This window comes from Notamacropus eugenii, chromosome 3 (assembly GCF_028372415.1).
Source record: "Notamacropus eugenii isolate mMacEug1 chromosome 3, mMacEug1.pri_v2, whole genome shotgun sequence".
NCBI classification, from domain to species: Eukaryota; Metazoa; Chordata; class Mammalia; order Diprotodontia; family Macropodidae; genus Notamacropus; species Notamacropus eugenii.
In genome coordinates, this window is record NC_092874.1 from 217,679,413 (window position 1) to 217,701,868 (window position 22,456).

General features: G+C 35.9%; 1 protein-coding gene across 15 annotated transcripts in view; it reads right to left on the reverse strand.

Annotated features, from left to right (window-relative positions):
- CCDC91 (coiled-coil domain containing 91) overlaps positions 1 to 22,456 on the reverse strand; it is a 580,237-nt gene that overhangs the window by 364,721 nt on the left and 193,060 nt on the right. For all 15 annotated transcript variants that reach the window (XM_072654437.1, XM_072654444.1, XM_072654435.1 and 12 more), the window contains one exon: positions 1,250 to 1,419. In XM_072654437.1, coding sequence (XP_072510538.1) covers positions 1,250 to 1,419 — 170 coding nt within the window. The remainder of the gene's footprint in view (positions 1 to 1,249; positions 1,420 to 22,456) is intronic.

Below are 22,456 nucleotides of genomic sequence, written 5' to 3' on the forward strand. Positions count from 1 at the left end.
TAAGTACATCCTATAACAATCTTGGAAAAAGATAAATTTACATTTTGACTCAATTTCTATGAAGCTGAACATTAAGAACTGTTGAGTTCTTTTTTAATACTTGAAATTCTCATCTGTTAAGAAGCTAAATTTTAAACATCATTCTTAAATACACATGAAAATTAATAAACTCAACAAAAATTGCATGATTTTTTTTAACTGGAGAAAGAACTATCCGTTAGGAAACTTTCTATACTAATATCTGCATTTTTACAGCTCACTCATAAATCTACAATCTTAGAAAGTACCTTGGAAAACTGATAAGTTAAATGATTTCTCCAGGGTACGTGCTGAGAGACAAAACTTGAACCCTGTCTTCCTAAATCTGAGGCCAGGCTCATTAAATGAAATGCCATCTACCTCTAATCTTCAGATTGGGTCCACTGTCAAAAGATCATCTTTTCCTATAAAATAATGATGCTCTAATACTTAAGTAATACTTTTAGCTTACTATAGTTTTGTGATTGGTTCAACTTTAATGAATGTGATTTTGAAATAGGATAACTGCCACAAAAAATCTGTTGCTTTTGTTGTTCAGTTGGTTCAGTTATATGCGACTCTGTGTGAGGGTTTTCTTTGCAAAGACAGTAGAGTGATTTGCTACCTAACTCTTTAGGCAGCTTCAAATTCAAAGTGGTGAAATGACAAGAATCAAAAAGCATATTTTGCCCTCATGATTTCATATTATCCTTACAACACTATTCTTAGTAGTGAAGATATTGCTTCTTATTTTATAAAGGACACACTGAGGCCCAAGAGGGTTAAGGCAGTTATTTCTGCCCTGGGCCCTCTTCTCCTCATAACTTCAGTGCAAGTAGTCTGTCCACTGCACTACCCAGATGCTCATTCATTTTACAGACAAGGAAATTGAGGCAAACATGATTAAGCAACTTGGCTAGAATCACACTGCTAGTGTCTTAGACTAGATATGAACTCAGGTCTTCCTAACTCCAGACCTGGTGCTCTATCCACATTACCACCTTGTTGCCAATACAAAAACAGTCGTTTTCTTTGAAAAACAAACTAACTACTATCCAGCTAAACCAACAAACAGCTGGCTGGGAAAGCTAGATTATCTCTAATTTGATAATGGAATACATACACATACACACACACACACACACACACACACACACACACACACACACACACACACACACACAATGTTTAGGTAATAACATAGATTTCTATTAAAAATCAAGATCCTTACCTGATCTTTACATGCGGCTCGACTTATAATATTGTTGGTGGTTTGTGGAGCAACCAGTGCACTATCCTGTGATGAAATGATGGGCTTAGAAGAGATAAGACAAGCTGAAGATAAAGACTGCTCTAGAAGACTCTCAGGAGACATAGGTGGAGGGATGTGGACTCCAGACACTAATAAAAATAACATTTAAGAATTACAAAAAACAAGGCATAACTTCAAACATATTTAAAAGGATTATTTTCTGATACATGTAACAAATGCTCTTAACAAAAACATACTTGAAAGTTCAGAATGAATAACAGTATTAAAATGTAGTTAATGAGGATTAATAATATAAAATCCATCATAAATTCTTTGAATTATTAATTTATTATTTATTTAAATTATTAACTGCAATACTATAGAAATTATTTGGGAAAACAGGTAAAAAGGGAGTCATATCAAATTCTTTTTATGATATAAATATGGTGCTGATATCTAAACCAGGAAGAACCAAAACAGAGAAAGAAAATTATACACCAATTTTCCTAATCAACATGGATGCAAAAACTTTAAATAAAATACTGGCAAAGAGATTACAGCAACTTATAATATACTATGACCAGGTGGGATTAATACCAGGAATGCTGGGGTGGTTCAATATTAGGAAAACTATCAGCATAATTGACCATATCAACAACAAAACTAACAGAAATCATATGATTATCTCAATAGAGGCAGAAAAAGTTCTTGACATAACACAACACCTATTCCTATGAAAAACACTAGAGAGTACAGGAATAAATGGAGTCTTCCTTAACATGATAGGTAGCAATTATCTAAAACCATCAGCAAGCATTATATGTAATGGGAGTGAGCTAGAAGCATTTCCAATAAAATGGGGAGGGGTGAGATTAGGATGTCCATTATCAACACTGTTGTGCAATACTGTACTAGAAATGTTAGCATTAGCAATAAGAGAATAAAAAGAATAGAAGGAATTAGAATAAGCAAAGAAGAAACAAAGCTATCATTCTTTGCAGATGATATGAAGGTATACTTAGAGAATTTTAGAGAATTCAGTAAAAAACTACTTGAAATAAAGAAATTCAGCAAAGTTAAAGGATATATAATAAACCCACACAAATTGTAGGCATTTCTACATATTACTAAAAAATCCCAACAGCAAGAGATAGAAAGAGAAATTCCATTTAAAGCTACTATAGACATTATAAAATATTTGCAAGTCTACTTGCCAAGACAAACTCAGGAACTATTTGAACACAATTACAAAACACTTTTCACACAAAATTAGATCTAAATAACTGGAAAAATATCTATTGTTCATAGAAGGCTGAGATAATTTAATAAAAATGACAATTCACAGGGCAGAGCCAAGATAGCAGAGTAAAAGGACAGACCTGCTCCCCATAAAATACCTGTAACTAAATGACTCTAAACAAATTCTAGAGCAGCAGAAGCCACAAAACGACAGAATGAAAGAGATTTCCAGGTCAAGACAGCCTGGAAGGCCAACAGGAAAGGTTTATTGCACTGGGTTCGGAGCAAAGTGCAGTCCACAGAATGAAGCCCAGCCTTGACCATGGTGTGGCATGGACAGGACCAGAGCAGGGTGTGGAATCCCGGGCAGCAGCTGTGGTTCCCAGATCTCTCAACTCACAAACGTCAAAGAGAGCTTCAAAGGTCAGTGAGAAAACTGCTTCACCTAGGTGAGAAGGGAGCAGGGTCCAGGCCCAGAATCAGGACCAGAGAAGCAGAAATCACTGCAGCACAGTGTCCATTTTTGGAGCTCTTGGCCTAAAGACCTTGGGGAAAGTGAGTCACTGATCTGGATCTCAGCCCAGAGTGGCAGTCCTGGGGTGAAGAGGGGGTACTGGCATGGTGGAGTGGGAGACAGTTGTGGAGAGGAAACCCTGCTTTCATATCCTGGGCAGAAAAGCCTGTGGTTGCTCCCAGACCAGAGCACAGGACAGGAAAGGAGTAAACTCTTCTTCCTTGATTGTGGCATCTTGGAGGAACTGAGAACTTACAGGCCCCTAAAGTTTACCCTCCACTTACAAAGAACTCAAAAGTCAAGTAACTGGCTAGGAAAATGCCCAAAAAAGGAAAAGAAAATAAGACTAAGGTTACTTTCTTGGTGAACAGGTATTTTCCTCCATCCTGTTGGATGAGGAAGACATCAAAGTCAAGGCTTCTTCATCCAAAACCTCCAAAATAAATTTGCAATGGTCTCAGGTCATGGAAGAGTTCAAAAAAGATTTTGAAAATCAAGTAAGAGAGGTGGAGGAAAAATTGGGAAGAGAAATCGGAGTGATACAAGAAAATCCTGAAAAGCGAGTCAACAGCTTGCTAAAGGAGACCCAAAAAGATGCTGAAGAAAATAATACCTTTAAAAATAGACTAACAAATAGCAAAAGAGGCCCAAAAAATCAATGAAGAGAAGAATGCTTTAAAAAGCAGAATTAGCCAAATGGAAAATGAGGTTCAAAAGCTCACTGAACAAAGTCCTTCCTTAAAAATTAGAATGGAGCAGATAGAAGCTAATGAGTTTATGAGAAACCAAGAACTTACAAAACAAAACCAAAAGAATGAAAAAATAGAAAATAATGTGAAAGATCGCATTGGAAAAACAACTGACCTGGAAAATAGATTCAGTAGAGACAATTTAAAAATTATGGGACTACCTGAAAACCATGTTCAAAAAAAGAGGCTAGACATCATCTTTCATTAAATTATCAAGGAAAACTGCCCTGATATTCTAGAACCAGAGGGTAAAATAAATATTGAAAGAATCCACTGATTACCTCCAGAAAGAGATCCGAAAACAAAAACTCCTAGGAATATTGTAGCTAAATTACAGAGTTCCCAAATCAAACAGAAAATATTGCAAGCAGCCAGAAAAGAAATAACTTGAGTATTGTGGAAACAGAATCAGGATAACACAGGATCTGGCAGCTTCTTACATTAGGGGATTGAAGGGCTTGGAATATGATATTCCAGAAGTCAAACGAGTTAGGATTAAACCAAGAATCATCTACCCAGCAAAACTGAGTATAATTCTTCAGGGGAAAAAATGGTCATTCAATGAAGTACAGGACTTCCAAGCATTCTTGATGAAAAAACTAGAGCTGAATAGAAAATTTGACTTTCAAACATAAGAATCAAAAGAAGCATGAAAAGGTAAACAGGAAAGAGAAATCACAAGGGATTTACTAAAGTTCAACTGTTTCCATTCCTACGTGGAAAGATAATATTTGTAGCTCTTGAAAATTTTCTCAGTATTTGAGTAGTTAGAGGGATTATACACATACACACACACACACACACACACACACACAAACATATAGAAATAGTACATGGGGTGAGTTGAATAGGAAGGGATGAGATCTAAAATAAAATAAAATTAAGGGATGAGAGAGAAATATATTGGGAGGAGAAAGGGAGAAATGGAATGGGACAAATTATCTCTCATTAAACAGGCAAGAAAAACCTTTTTCAATGGAGGGGGAAAGAGGGGAAATAGAGGGAAAAAGTGAAGCTTACTCTCATCACATTTGATTTGAGGACAGAATAGTATGCACACTCAGTCTGGTATGAAAACCTATCTTACACTACAGGAAAGCATGATCGAGGGGATAAGTGGGGTGTAGGGGGATGACAGAAGGGAGGGCAAATGGGAGGAGGGAGCAATTAGAAGCAAACACTTTTGGGAACAGACAAGGTCTAAAGAGAGAATAGAATAAATGGGGGACAGGATAGGATAGTGGGAAATACAGTTAATCTTTCACATCATGACTATTACAGAAGTCTTTTGCATAATTACACATGTACATCATATACTGAATTGCTTGCCTTCACAGTGGGGATGAATGGGGAGGGAGGAAGGGAGAGAAGTTGGAACTCAAAGTTTTAGGATCAATTGCTGAGAATTGTTTTTGCATACAGCTTGGAAATAAGAAATACAGGTAATGGTGTATAGAAATCTATCTTGCCTTACAAGAAAAGAGAGAAAATGGGGATGAGGGAAGGGAGGGGTGTGATAGAAAGGAGGGCAGATTGGAGGAAGCAGTATTCAGAATGCACGGTGTCTTGGGATGGGGGGAGGAGAGAGAAGGAGAGAAAATTTGCAACTCAAAATCTTGTGAAAATGAATATTGAAAACAAGAATAAAGTAAAATTTAAAAAATGATAATTCACCCTAAATGAACTTATTCAGTGCCATAACAATCAAACTACCAAAAAATATTTTAGAGCTAGAAAAAAAATTCACCTGAAAGAATAAAAGGTCCAGAATATCAAGGGAAATAATGACAAGAAATGCAAGGGAAGGTGACCCTACCATAGCAGATCTTATATTGTGCTATAAAACACCAATCATCAAAACTGGCTAAGAAATAGAGTGATAGATCAGTGGAACAGTTTAAGTACACAAGACACAATAGTCCATGACTAAAATAATCTACTGTGTAAGAAACCCAAAGACTCCAAAAACTGCTAGGAAAACTGGAACATAGTATGGCAGAAACTAGGCATAGACCAACATCTTTTAGCTATGCCAAGATAAAGTCAAAAAGGGTAAATAATTTAGATATAAAGACTGATATTATAAGCAAACTAAGAGACCAGTTTTCCTGTCAAGATTTATGGAGAAGGGAAGAATTTTTGACCAAACAAGAGATATATAACATTAGGGAATGCAAAATTGATAATTATGATTAGATTAAATTGAAAAGATTTGCACAAAGCCAATGCAACCAAGATTAGAAGGGAAGCAGAAAGCTGGGAAAACCATTTTTATAGAAAGTGTCACTGATAAACTCCTCATTTCTAAAATACTTAGAGAACTGGGTCAAATTTTATAAGAATAAAAGTCACCCCCAAACTGATGAATAGCCAAAAGCAATTTTCAGATGAAAAAATTAATTTATTTATAGTCAAATGAAAAAAAGGCTCAATCATTACTGATAAGAGAAATGCAAAACAAAGCAACTCTAAAGTACCACATTCACACCTATCAGATTGGCTAACAAGACAAAAACAGGAAAATGATAAGCTTTTGAGAAGATGTGGGAAAATTGGAACACTCATGCACTTTTCGTGGAGTTTTGACCTGATTCAACCATTCTGGAGAACAATCTGGAATTATGCCCAAAGGACTACAAAAATGTGCATACACTTTGACTCAACAATACCACTTTTACATCTATATCCCAAACAGATCATAAAAATGGGAAAAGGACCCACATGTACAAAAATATTTATAGCAGTTTTTTGTGGTATCCAAGAACTAGAATTTGAAGGGGTGCCTAGCAATTGAGGAATAGCTGAATAAATTGGGGTATATGAATGTAATGGAATACTATTGTACTTTAAGAAATGATGAGCAGGAAGACCTCAAGAAAACCTGCACTTATATGATGCTGAGTGAAGTGAGTAGAATCAGGAGAACATGGTACACATTAATAGCCACATTGTGTGATGACTAACATTGACGGATTTAGCTCTTCTCATCAATGCAAGGATCTAAAACAATTCCAAAAGACTTGTGAAGAAAAATGCTATTCACATTCAGAGAAAGAACTATGGAAACTGAATGTAGATCACAGCCTACTATTAGCTCTTTTTTTTTTTTTTTTTTTTTGCTGTTATTTTCTTTTGTTTCTTCTTTCTCATGTTTCCTCCCATTGATTATATTTTACTTTAAAATATGACTAATGTGAAAATATATTTAATATGAATGTATATGTAGACCCTATATAAGACTACATAGTCATCTTGGGGTTGGGAGAGGGCAGGAAGGGGAAGAAAATTTAAAACTCAAAATCTTATGGAAGTGAATGTTGGAAACTAAAAATAAATAAATACTTTTTAAAAACCCTAAATTGGTCTTATTATTGCTCTTAGGAGTAGAGTGATTTCCTACAGTAGAAAACAAGAAATGATCATCTTGCCTCAGGGACAATCAGATCCCACCCTCTGAGTAGAACCCCGTTCAAAATGCTATCAATCACTCATGTCACACAATATATAGGTGTGGGCTGATTAACTGGTAAAATAGGAGCAAAAAGTCGGAACAGCAGTGGCTTGGACAAATACTGTGATCAGTGAGAATAAGTGCTCTGGGAATGGGAAGAAGAGTCACAAAGCCCAATATCCTATCGCAGAGGACAACCTTCTCTGAGAAAGAGCTGTGGATATGGACCCTAAAACACTGAATAAAGTATCTGATGGCCAGAATGAGTGTTGGTAAAACTCCACCAAAGGTTAAGGCATCTTCTGAAACTCCTGCCCCATTTGAAACAATTAAGAGGATGCTATAGAAGGCAAACCATGGAAAGAAGGAGTAAATATTCATCTAGTCCTTTTCAGTAATGACCATATGTCTGGGATTAGGGACAAATGAAAACCCCTGGCATTATCTGAAACATTCCATGCAATTAACACAAAACATCTCAAGGGGACAAATATTTCTTCTTTAGTGATGGAAATGAAGGAAGTTATATTACACTTCTTCAGAGCAACTTCCCTTACAACACCCTTCTATTGTCCATAAGGAAGGCAGATGGTGCTAGGCAATTAATTGTGCTGTAGAGGTGGAAAAATGAAGAAAGGAAATAAGCATTTAAATAGCATCTACTATGTGCCAAACTCTCTGCTAATCACTTTTACAGATATCATTTGATTTGATGCTCAAGGCAACCCTGTAGATTAGATGCTACTATTATCCTCATTTTACAGTTCAGGAAACTGAGGCAAACAGGTTAAATGACGCTCAAAGTCATATAGAGTATGTATGGTCAGATATGTCTTCCTGATTCCAGGAGCAGTGCTCTATCCATTGCACTACCATTTGCCTCTATGAGGGAGGCAAAGTCTCACGGCCATCACCATAGTTGTTCCTGACCTCATTAATGTCATGGACCAGTCAGTTAATTCAGTTCCAGTGTGAGGGGTACGTAGTGATTGACCTCACCAAAGCTTTATTCTCTATTCCTGAAAATAGTCAGGAGCATTTTGATCTCACCTGGCAAAGTGTAAGAATCCAGTGCTCTTTTATGGTCTTTCCCCAGGACACCTGAAATCTCCCTCATACACATTATGGTGTTTATAAACCCTAAAGAGGCCTCCCTTCCTGGGAACATTGACATTTGGCATTATTTTCACCAAGCCAAAACAGTGGCAGATCAGATGGTTACCCTGATAAAGGACAAATGATATGAAATAAACCCTAAGAAAATCCAGGGTCCAGACCACTCAGTCAAGTTTTGGCCTCATGATAAGCCAAGACATTTATTATACTCTTCAGGTTTAGAAAACCTGTATTTCTTAGGAAGGTATCCTAATGGGCCTGATTTACTAAGTCACCTGGAAGTCTACTTTTTTTTCATTTGTAACTCAGAACAGACTCTACCCTGGAAACCCTGGAAAATCTAAAACAAGCTGCCCCACCTCTCTCATTAGGCCCTTATAACCCTATAGGGTAAATCTTTTGGGGAAGTCTCTATCCATAAAAAACAAGACTAAATAGAGCCTTTTTCAGGCACCAAGTGGTGACTAGAGTAAGTGACTATCTGGAATCTAGAACTCCAAGTTTCCCAAAGCATCCATTCAATATAACACTTCTGAAAAGTAGTTAATTGCCTGGGCCCTACTTTCTACTGGACAAACAACACAGAGTCAGAAAAACACTCTTTTTTCCAGAATTGCATGATACAAAATTATACCTCCAAAAATTCTAGGCAACATTCAAAAAACTTGTATTGTTAAACAGAAATAGTGCATCCAAAATCACACTTAACTAGGTCCTTCTGGTGTTAATGTTCTTCACAAACAGGTGGCAACTATACCAGAGATTGAAGTCTCCAGTTCAAGCCCCACACTCCTGTCTCCACACTAGCATAACGGGCCCCTCTCTATAAAGACGTGACTCCTGTAGATTGCCAATTTGCCTGGTTTGCCAATGGTTCCATCTGTTACAGGACAGTCATACATAACTGGACTTCAGCAGCCACTAATCTAGTAATAGGAGATATCTTAGGATATGGGGGTCCTGGTAAGTCTTCCCAGTGCACTGCGCTCTAATATGCATGACTGATATATGAGAGATCTTTGAGGGATGATTAGGCAAAGAAGATCACATAGCATATTAATTCCTATGAAGTAACTATGGGGCTAGCCAAGTGGTTTGAGCTCGGAGAGCACAGGACTTGGACAATCACTCCTTTGACGTGAGGACCAATGGAGGAATTTTGTCTATGCCTCCCACCACATACAGTTGTCTGTTGGCATGTCAGTATCCATCAGACATGCCATGTGTTAAATAAACAACCAGGTTGTAGTCATTACAAAAAGAGCAAAGACTAGGGAATAGGTCCATTGCTAATACAGACAAACCATTTTATGCTGGACATAGTATTATATGATTATCTTAACTATCAATAAAGTAGTAATTCCTGTCCAGCTAAGCTCTTAGTTCCTTTTCAGGCACCCACCTAATCCAAGCATCTCTCAACCTGTCCCAACCTGGCAAAATAGCAATCTCCAAATGTGCATTTCAACAAAATGTCTTGCCAAGTAAGCACTTAGCACAGTGTTTGGCACACAGTAGGTGTTTAATGTTTATTGATTAAATAAAAATATGGAATACTACCTTCATTATACATTTCTGAATCCTTCAAATGAAATATTTTAAATTCAAACAGGAATTCCTAAATATTTGAGGTTAAATTGCTGAAATTACAAAAACTAAATGATTCTTGATAATTTTAGCTGTAAAAAAGTGAGTCAATTCAGAGAGGCCTGGAAGGACTTATATGACCTGATGCTGAGTGAAAGGAGCAGAACCAGGAGAACTTTATGCACAGCAACAACCACAGTGTGTGAGAGTTTTTTCTGGTAGACTTAGATTTTTGTAATAACACAAGAACTTCTTACCAAAAAAAAAAAAAAAAATCCCAATGGAGGATCTCAAGGCAAAATGCCTGCCACACTCAGAGAGAGAAATATGGAAGTCACTCACATATTGTAGCAGATCATGTTTGTGTATGTGTATGTGTTTGTGTATCATGTTCTGATTTGTTATACGATTTCTTTCATTTATCTTAGTCTGACTACATAGCATGACTATAGTGAAAATATACTCAATAGGAAAGTAAAAAAAAAAAAAAAAAAAAAAAGTGAGTCAAATCACAATTTTAACTTCCTTTCCAAAACACCAAGTTGTCATACAACCTGATTTCAACTCTGAAATTTAAAGTTAACTCATTTAAATACCTCATATCTACAATGAATGCCAAATCCTGAAACCAATTCTTATTATTAAGCTGTTTTTGTAGCTCTCATTTCTAAAAACATTTTGATTTCATAACAAAGTTACCAAAATCATTTCAAAACTATATATGAAATAAAAGCCAATGAACTTCTATACAATAAAGTACTCACTTTCAGTTTCTAAGAGAGGAAAATCATCATTGATTCAATCTTCAAAAAGTCCTGTTTTCTTAACAAACTTAATACACACTACATTTTTCACTACTTTTGAAGAAGACAGTTCCTTGGTGCACAATGCAGTGTTAATGATGAAATTTTACCATCAAGAGTAATTTCATGCTGCTCAGCCAATAATTTTGGTACAATTTCACTTTTCTCCCCTATCACTGCTACTGAATTGTCCTGTCTGTAGTCACAAATACTAGTTTTGATAATGGAAGGTTAGACTCTTCTAAAACTCTATATTTTTCCTTAAAAATATCTTCACCTGTGTCATGACATTAAGAGAAAGAATATTAAGCATTTCTTCATTCATACTAAGATTTTTGTCACATACATGAATAACTCCAATTACTTGAGCTAGTCCACTAATACCTACACTTTCATTGACAACAATCAAAAAAACTAATTTCCCAACTTTAAGTTTTTCCCTGAAGTCAGCAGTGATTTCATTAATTCTTTCTTAAGCATCATTTTGTGATAAAATATTATTTAAAAGGTTTTAACTCTTTCAGAACAAATAATTTCAATGGCTTTCACCATACACTCTTTCACAAACTCCTCTTCTCTAAACCACTTTTAATGTTTAGCTAACAGTTCTAAAAAGACATACCTAACTTTGACCACCCTCTCCTTGCTTTTGTGAATTTTTGTAAAAACCTTTTGCTGTTTTGGAAATGCAGATTTCAAATTTCTTAACTTCTGTTTTTCTCTTTTACCTATGTATCAATAATACTTAGAAGAGTGTATTTCATGGTGATATTTGAACCAATATTACCTGGGGACACTAATGTTGTGTCTATAAAATGAACACATATTGTTTTAACTTCCATAAAGAAATAATCTAGTTACCATCTAGTCTGAAAAATTCTATGTTCTTCTTAATACGAATCTTATCTTGCTGATCTTAGGATATGACATGATGTATATACTTCTTATAAAATAAATATTAAAGTAAATAAGTTTAAAAATAAATAATTTATAATTTTATACTTCTAGCTACAAATAAATTTACAATTTTCTTCTTACATAAAATGCAATAAAATTCTTTTTTCTCTTAACCCTTTTGCCTAAAGTAGACTCAAATGTGAAAACAGCACAATATCATGTCCTCCATTCCATTTAATGCAAAAATGAACCTCAGTAGTTCACGGATCAAAACTATAGATCAACTGCACCAAAATTGTGCCTCTAAGAACTTCAAAGGCAGAATGTACTTATGTAGGTGCAATATCTTCCTCCATTAGGTAGAGAATTTCAAAATACAATAGACACTTCCTATGGTACAAGAGAGGCAGAACATACCATGAGGAAAACAGCAATTAGAGAAGAGGAAGTGCCATTCCATGCTTACACTTTTGGTTTCTCTAATTTTCTCATCTGCTCAGTTTCCAGAAGATTGCTTCACTAACATGAGTGAAACTTTAACATAAAAGTGAAAACTGCCTCACCCTTATATACTTCAATACTGCACAAGAGGATCCTTACCTATGCAAAGAAATGGAGGGCATGGCTTAAGTGTTTAGTGTGCTACAAGGCACTTAAGTCAAACGGTAGTATATAATCAACAATACATCGTAATAACAGTTAACAATGCAAAGGAAAAGTGGCATTTCTACTTTTACCAATGCCCCTTCAAATATCAAAATATCTCTTATAAATATCTAATATATCTTTAATTTTTAAAATACATATCAAAATATCTAAACTAAAAATAAGAAAGTTCTTTATAATAAGCTATTTTCTGAATTTTTTCACCAAATCAGATTGTGATTTGCAAATAATAAAATTATACATACTATAAAATTCAAAGAAAATTTTATGATTTTTAGTTTTAAATTTTAATATATCCATTTTATTGTGTTATTTATTTTGTTAAATATTCCCCAATTACATTTGATGTATGGTTTGAGCTACAATAAGAAGTACTCTGTATTGTGAGCCACAGTCACAGGGCATGTTTGACATCTACATTCTAGAGGATTCTTTAGAACCTTGCTACTTTGGTGGTAGTATATGTTAAGATCAATACATACCAAGATTATCCCTTCCCCATCTTCCATATGATTAGGTCAGATTTTTCCCCCAAAGTCAACAAAGCCAAGACTTGACTGGAAAAGGAAGGAATTTCAATCACTTAAGGACATAAAAGTCCCATTCACATTGGATTACTAGCCTTCAAACTTGGTAGGTATCTTGAAACCATGTGAGTCACCACACCCTGCCTTGTGGACCAGATGCATTTATATATGGAGACCAAGGTGTACATCTACCAAAACTAAGTGTTACTATATCCTTGTTAAATACCCTTGCTATATTACTTGCGTATTGTTCAACTGTTTTCAGTCATGTCCAACTCTTCATGACCCCACTTGGCATTTTCTTTCTTTTTTTTAAATTTATTTATTTAACTTTTAACATTCATTTTCACAAAATTTTGGGTTCCAAATTTTCTCCACATTTATCCCCTCCACCTGATACCAAAACATCGAGCATTCTAATTGCCCCTATCACCAATCTGTCCTCTCTTCTATCATCCCTCCCTTCCCTTGTCCCCATCTTTTCTTTTATCCTGTAGGGAAAGGTAACTTTCTATACTCCATTACCCGTATTTCTTACTTCCTAGTAGCAAGAACAGTACTCAACAATTGTTCCTAAAACTTTGAGTTCCAACTTCTTTTCCTCCCTCCCTCCCCACCCATTCCCTTTGGGAAGGCAACCAATTCAATACAGGCCATATCTGTGCAGTTTTGCAAATGATTTCCATAACAGTCGTGTTGTGTAAGACTAACCATATTTCCCTCCATCCTATCCTGCCCCCCATTGCTTCTATTCTCTCTTTTGATCCTGTCCCTCCCAAAGAGTGTTGACTTCAAATTGCTCCCTCCTCCCATTGCCTTCCATCATCCCCCCCACTCTGCTTATCCCCTTCTCCCCCACTTTCCTGTATCGTAAGATAGGTTTTCATACCAAAATGAATGTGGATTTTATTCCTTCCTTTAGTCGAATGTGATGAGTAAACTTCATATTTTTCTCTCACCTTCCCTTTTTCCCTCCACTAAAAAGTCTTTTGCTTGCCTCTTTTATGAGAGATAATTTGCCCCATTCCATTTCTCCCTTTCTCCTCCCAATATATTTCTCTCACACAACTTAATTTCATTTTTTAAGATATGATCCCATCCTATTCAATTCACTCTGTGCTCTGTGTGTGTGTGTGTGTCTGTGGGTGATCCCACCCACTACCCAGATACTGAAAAGTTTCAAGAGTTACAAATATTGTCTTTCCATATAGGAATGTAAACAGTTCAACTTTAGTAAGTCCCTTATGATTTCTCTTTGCTGTTCACCTTTTCATGCTTCTCTTCATTCTTGTGTTTGAAGGTCAAATTTTCTTTTCAGCTCTGGTCTTTTCATCAAGAATGCCTGAAAGTCCTCGATTTCATTGAAAGACCATTATTTCCCCTGAAGTATTATACTCAGTTTTGCTGGGTAGGTGATTCTTGGTTTTAGTCCTAGTTCCTTTGACTTCTGGAATATCATATTCCATACCCTTCAATCCCTTAATGTAGAAGCTGCTAGATCTTGTGTTATCCTCATTGTATTTCCACAATACTCAAACTGTTTCTTTCTAGCTGCTTGCAATGTTTTCTCCTTGACCAAGGAATTCTGGAATTTGGCCACAGTGTTCCTAGGAGTTTCTCTTTTGGGATCTCTTTCAGGAGGTGATCGGTGGATTCCCTGAATACTTATTTTGCCCTCTGGTTCTAGAATATCAGGGAAGTTTTCCTTGATAATTTCATGAAAGATGATGTCTAGGCTCTTCTTTTGATCATGGCTTTCAGGTAGGCCCATAATTTTTAAATTGTCTCTCCTGGACCTATTTTCCAGGTCAGTTGTTTTTCCAATGAGATATTTCACATAATCTTCCATTTTTTCATTCTTTTGGTTTTGTTTTGTGATTTCTTGGTTTCTCATAAAGTCATTAGCCTCCATCTGTTCCATTCTAATTTTTAAAAAACTATTTTCTTCAGTGAGCTTTTGAACCTCATTTTCTATTTGACAATTTCTGCTTTTTAAAGCATTCTTCTCCTCATTGGCTTTTTGAACCTCTTTTGCCAATTGAGTTAGCCTATTTTTCAAGATGTTATTTTCTTCAGCATTTTTTTGGGTCTCCTTTATCAAGGTGTTGACCTGCTTTTCATGCTTTTCTTGCATCTCTCTCATTTCTCTTCCCAGTTTTTCCTTCACCTCTCTAACTTGATTTTCAAAATCCTTTTTGAGCTCTTCCATGGCCTGACCCCACTGAATATTTATTTTGGATGTTTGGGATACAGAGGCCTTGACTTTTATGTCTTTCCCTGATGGTAAGCATTGTTCTTCCTCATCAGAAAGGATGGGAGGAGATATCTGTTCACCAAGAAAGTAACCTTCTATAGTCTTATTTTTTTTCCCTTTTCTGGGCATTTTCCCAGCCAGTTACTTGATCTCTGAGTTTCCTCTCCACACCCATCTGGCTTCCAGATCCACCCAGCTAGTGCTTGGGGGCTGAGATTCAAATGCTGCTTCCCAGTCTCAGGCCTTTTGGTGGAGCCGGGAGTGTGAGATTAAATTCAGGTGTTCAGGTAGGGGCAGGGCTGCCACACGGGGCTTAGTTCACTCAGGGGGTTTATGCAGAGACCTTCAACAATGGATCTGAGCTCCTGCCTGCTTTGGGAGCCCCTATCTGCTGCCGCCTCTACTGCTGCCTCCTGAGGGGGCCTGAGTTATGGGGACACCCAGCTCCCCTCTTGGCAAGACAAAAAGATTCTCTCACTGACCTTTGGTGCCTGTGGGTGGAGGGACCTGCGCAGCTGCTGGAGATTCCATGCTCAGATCTGCTCCTCTTGGTGCTGAGCAGCCAAGGCAGGGCTGGGCTCCGCTCTGGGTCCGGGGCGTGACAGACCTTTGGTGTTGGTTTTTCAGGTCTCTCTGGAACAGAAATCTCCTCCACTCTATTGTTCTGTGGCTTCTGCTGCTCCAGATTTTGTTGGGAGTCCTTCTTTAGAGGTATTTTATGGGCTGTGAGTTGGGAGCTAGCATATGTGTATCTTTCTACTCCACCATCTTGGCTCCTCGAAGCCCATTTGGCATTTTTTTGACAAAGATACTGGAGTGGTTTACCATTTCCTTCTCTGGCTCTTTTTACAGATGAAGAAACTGAGGCAAATGGGGGTAAGTGACTGAGTAGTAAGTGTCTGAGGCCATATTTGAACTGAGGTCTTACTGACTCCAAAGCCAGTGTCCTATCACTTGTGCCTCCTAGTTACCCCAGTTAGGGTTTGATTAGAAGTTATTACAGACTTAGGTTCATCCATTAATTATCCTTTGAATCATCTAAAATTTAAGTATATATAATTATCTCAAAAACTTGGGGTAATATTTTCACCATTTTATTTTAGGAATACTATTTCATTTTTGACTCCTGTATTAGGGAATACATACTACCAAACCTACTTCAGTATTTTGATGGATTGATGATTTCATCAAAGTGAATACTTTCTGCTAACTCAAAATGCCATCCTTTCCTGCTCATGATGTGTGATTCTTAAAATTCCTTTCGTCTCCTGGCTTTGTTCTTCATTTTCTGGACTTTGAAACTATACCTACCACATCCTAAACTTTACCTCAGCATTTAGGGCCTCCTCAACCTGAAACATTCTATCACCCCTTTGTCTTTCTCTCTACGGAATATTCCTCTGCAAGGCCTACCACCCTTCTCCAATAGCAAAGTCCTCTTAGAGCTTCCATTTTGTAGAAAAGCCCAGGCAGGCTTGCTTTCATTCCCCTCCTCTGCCTTCTCTTGACTTTCTGGACTTTAAAATCATGTCCCTGCCCTGGTTACCTTCTTCTCTCCCCCTACCTATACCAAGCTTTTCAGTTCCTTTATGGGAGTCATCTTCTTCCCCTAGAATTTAAACTCCCAGAGGGCAGACACTGTCTTTTTGTTTGCATTTGTTTACTGAGCACTTAGTATACATGTATATGTGTGTATGCTCAGTATGAATCTTACTTTTGGAAGAGTAAAGTTTGATTTTGATTTCCTCTCCTGGCTTTGTTCTTCAGTGAATTTCCTTAATTAGATGATATACGTTTTCCTTAACCTATATATTGCATAGGCTAAGGCAAAAGTAAGCAGTCTAACAGTATTAGTATATACTTTTGGTATAGGAAAATAGAGGACAAGTGATTTAGAATGAGTTCAAATAAAAACCTACACAATGTTAATAAAACACAGGGCTTATCACTCTAAGGCAACTATTAAACAATTGATATTTCCCAGTCAAACAGGATTAAGAGGATTGATAGATACTCTCAAAGCACATGTTAAATTGATTAAAAATTTCCAGAAATACTTTTGAAAGAAATACAGCTCACTTTACATAGGAATAGGAAATGGCTGACAATGAGTCTATACCATTTGATTTAGCAAATGTAACTAGAAGTGATATATTTCCAAACAAAACACATGAAATGGCTTAAATTCCATAAGCCAAACTGAAAGAAAATTCAGAAATGACATCCACATTAACTCAACCAACAGCTTCACAAAGAAGATGTATCAAACAAAAGATAAAGTCATTAAGATTTCTTTATAGAAATGGACAGGACTACAACAGTGATTCAGAGTCAGATCATTTCCATCAGAAATTTGGTGGTTATCCTTAATAAGCATGGACTTATTAATCAATGCAGATTGTACAACAGAGTAAATAATGCAATATATCAATGCATATTGCAAAAATTAACATCTACCAGATACTGAGAAAGATATGATATGGTAACTAGGATAATACATGAGAAGTTTGTTATACCTGATGAATTAACACAACAAATTTCCCTACTACAAATACAACCCCCAATATGCCTTCAAGTATCATTAACAACCACCACAACAACAATAGCAAGAATAGCTAGGCATTTAGAGCTAATACTTTAAGATTTACAAATCACTTTAGATATGTTATCTTGATGCTTACAACAACCCTGGGAGGCAGGTACTATTATCAACCCCATTTTTCACATGAGGAAACTAAGACTGTGAGAGTCTAAGCGAACTGCTAAGCTCAAATAGGTAAGCTATACAGATAAGCTGAGGAAGATTTCTAACTCAGTTCATTATAGATAGAATTGTTGCCCACAATTGCCTAGAAGAAGAAGACTTGCTTCATAAACCATTTAGAAAACATTTTTATTAGCTGTCACTATATAGAATACTTACAATTTGCAAATGTCATACAATGAAAAGGTCTCATAAAGACCAAAAGAAAAAAAACAAATCGAGTGGAAACAAGATGAGGTGGTACCACATCATCCTCACTGTTTTCCTTCTTACTCATGGGGATGACCCAAAGATGCTTTCAATGAGCCTACAGAAGATAAGCTGACATTCCAATGTTTTTATTCTATTTTCCAAAGCTATATTATTTCCTATCATTTATTCCCAAAGTTATTTTTTCCTTCTATGCAATACTCAATTAAAATAGAAACTTGTCTCATGACATTTTTATCTGAACACCAATCAAAAGAGACGAGAATCATCATCATCATCATCATCATCATCATCATCATCTCATCATATTTCTCTGGTCCAAGGTTCAGTTATTGGTCTTTTCCCTCACATATAATATAGTATGCCCCTCGGAGAGCTTATCTATCGACAAAGCTTCAATTACTATCTAATTCATCTGACTCTCAGATTTACATGATAAGCTCTGATCTGTCATCTGCTCTACAGATACTGGACTCAGTTTCTTCACTTGAATATAGGATATTTCTAGTAGGCTCTTCTGCCACATCTGAAAATTAATATTTAACATGTTAACAAAATTAACATCTCATTACTTTTTCATTTAAAATTTTGCTGGTACCATAAATGGTATTACTATAATCACAAACCACTAGACCTACATATTAGGAGTATCCATGATTCTTCTTTATCTTGGGCACCTTATGTTATTCTTCATTATTCTTTTGGATTCAATGAATTTTCACTGGCTGTCCCCATACCTGGAACTGTCTTCCTCCTCTTCTCTGCCTCTCAGCTTCCCAGCTTCAAGTTTAAACTAGAATTCCACTAAAATCTGCAAGAAGCCTTTCCTTATCCCTCTTAATGCAAGTGCATTTCCTCTATGATTCTCCAATTTATCCCCTATATCTTATTTGTATATGGTTGCTTGCATGTTGTATCCATTCAATTAACTGTTGACTGACTGAAAAATAGGTCAATCTCCTCTTTTCTCAAGAAGATGAAGCATTGACAAAATCTTTTTGTTTACAATCATACTCAATAAGGCACTGAAAAAAAAAAGTGTTACACTCTTTCAGGTACAAGCTGTTCCTTAAGCCAGATTTCTTCAGGTCGGCAAAAACCAAGGGATTCTGCTTTGTCCAATCAGCTCGAAGCCTCCTTATAGCAAAAGATACAAAATCTGTCTTTTCCCCTTAGTTTCTCCATGCCAAAAAGAAAGTAACGAGAGCAAAACAACACCTTTGAGAGATTTCTCCCTCTCAAGCATTAGATGGCATCAAAGAGCAAAAAGCTTAAAAGCCCTTCATAAATCATCTGAATTTACTTGCAGCCAATGAACTTAGAGCAGCTAGTCCAGTCTTTCTCCAGTCAAGAAGCAAAGCAATAACTCCTCCATTCAGCAAATTTGCAGCTAGATTAGTAGCTATTTCATTAAAAATGTCTTTTTTCCTATGTCTTTTTCTATGTCTTCTGCCTATCTTAGCTTACATCTTGTTTTCAAAGCTGTTTCTTTTACTGGCTCTTTAAACCCAGTCCTGCTGGCTTTTTAACTGCCTCTAAAGCCTCAAATCAGAGATTTTTGGTAGTTGCTCATTTTTTCCTTAGAAAGTAAAATTCACAAAAGCACCTTTCTGAAAAGTATGAACCCAGGAGTCCTTAATATAATCTTTACATAGTTCTGATTTTTAAAAAGATTTATAATATTGTTAGTTTTGAAGCATTAGAATTCTTTTAAAAAGTCACATGTAAATTAATTGTTGGACCAGTCTTTTACAGATATTTTCACAAGTCACTGCTCTTTCCTTCCTCAAAGAAATCATCTCAGGATATTCAACTGAGGTGAAGTTCTCTCTCCAGTCATTAGAACAGTTTGTATCTCTCCTCACTTTTTTTTTCTACAAGAATGCTTTCTTCACAAGTACATTTTATCATTTTTTCTTACACAAAGAAATGTTCTTTTCTTCCCCTTTCATCAACCCAATGATTCAAAAACAAAAGAAGCAGGACTCAAAAATCTATTAAACTACATGAAGGAAAAAAATGTGTTTATATCAAAAGCTTTTTGTTTATTTGAAATAAAAAACAATTCACTTTAATGAAAATTCAGTCACAGAGAAAATTCAGTCACTTGCTGAAAAGTTATATTCATTGACTGTTACAATTTATCTAATTTTTTTATTTTATATTTTTCAATTAAAAAGCATTTTAAAAGAAATGCATATGTTTAGATGACTATAATGATAAATAAATATAACTGAATATTTACTAATAAGTAATTATTTTTTATAAATCTTCCCTAATCATATGTGGAAATTTTCCCCCAAAATGAAAAATATTCAATCGTACTTGTTTCCAAAATGTGAAATCAATATGATATTATTCATCAATTAAGTTAATAAATAAGAAAAACTAATTATTTCATCTTTATTATGTTGAAAATGTATTATTTTGTGTATTTTAAAATACGTGTTTGTAATACATAAATGACAGTGGCTACACAATTTATAGACACATATGTGTGTATTTGCATACATAAAATTATTTATATTGATAGGGATTCATGACCAAAACAGTTTAGAGACCCTAGATTGGATTAAGTAAGAAAAACTTCTGATGAAATCTGAAATTTTAACTACGTTTAACAGAAGACATGGATCATGGGATAATGAAATTAATTCTAATTCAATCTAAATATAAGGGATAGCTTGACATAAGAAAATAGGAAATAAGAAGTCATTTTCCTGAAAAGGGGCTTTTGATGTTCTTTCCATTTGATGAAATTTGCAGGTCACATTTATTTTAGTTATCTTCCAGAAACACATTCTCTTCATTAAAAAGTTTCCCTTTCCCTCCATTCTTTCACACTTGTCATTTTGAGAAATGATAAATTTAGATTTTTTTTTAAACCAATAACCATAACCAAAAATGTACAGAAGAAAATCAAAAGCACAGAACTAAATTTAATGAAGTTAAGCCAAGTTTGTTCAAAGCTCCTCTACTGATTTTACAATTAATCATGAAAGTAAGTTGCAAGGGAGAGAGAGAGAGAGAGAGGATTCCGGGGAGATGGTGGAGTAGGTCAGAAAATTCCAAGCTCTATTTTCCCCCACAAAAGAGATGAAATAGCACCTCAGGGCAAATATAGAGTAGTAAAAATTAATGAGAGTAGGGGAAGAACAGAGGTCATCCTGGGACAATCAGAAAAATCTAAAGAAAAGTCCCAGGAAGAGATTTGATCCCTGTAAAGAATAAATACCTCCAGATTAGCTCCTAGTTCCACTTAAACAACAAGCAGCAAGTCCTGAGATCACCTGGGTTGAGAGCTGCCTTGGCCAGAGCCACAGGAACTTTTACCCCCAAGACAGTGAAAGGAGTTGGGCATCTGACCACCTTAGTTGGGGAAGATCTAGGAAACCTGTGCTGATAAAGAACTTCACACCCAACTGCACTGCGGGGACATGGCAGGGGTGAAAAGGAACCAGCACACACACACAATGATTACAGTAGCAATAGGGTGAGGATGTTATTGGTTGTGGGCACCTATAGGAGGCTGAAAGTCTCTGTTCCAGTTCCAGGTCATAGGTGAAATATGAGGACAGATGCACCATCCCCCATACCCAAGAACTAGTGGTGATAATAAAAATTAAGCAAGTACAAATTTAAAAAAAAATGCACAGGCAAATGAGAAAGAATTCAACCACAAAGAGTTACTGTGGTAATAGAGAAGACTGAGGTCCTTCAAAGGAGGACACTGAAGCAAAGAAACTCTCTTCTACTCCAAAGATTAAAATCAAATGATCACGTGCTCAAAAAGAACTTTAAATATCAAATGAGACTGAGGAAAAACCAAGAAAGAGAAAAGAACAATATAAGAGAAACAAGATTATGAAAGCAAAGTCACCCAATTACAAAAGGAGATACAGAATCTTAGGGAAGAAAATAACTCCTTGAAAATCAGAACTGGAAAAAGAAGAAGTTAACTAAGTTATAAGAGATCAAGAAATAATAAAAGAAAATACAAATAATGAAAAATAAAAGAGAACGTGAAACTTCTCATAAGGAAAACAACTGAGCTGGAAAAAAAGATCAAGAAGAGAAAACATAAAAATAATCTGACTTCCTGGAAGCTGTAATCAAAAAAAGAATCTTGATACAATAATACAAGAAATAATTAAAGAAAATTGTCCTGAAACATCAGAACAAGAGGGGAAAGAAGAACTAGAAAAAAAAATCTGCCCATTACCACCTGAAAGAGATCTTATGATCTCTTTCCTATTAGGATCTTATTAGGAACAACAAGAAAGAAAAACAATTTAAATATGGCAGTGCGCCAATTAGAGTCACAGGAGACTTAGCAGCACCAATACTAAAAGACTGTGAGTCTTGGAACACAACACAATGAAAAGCAAAAGAACTGTGGTTCTAACCAA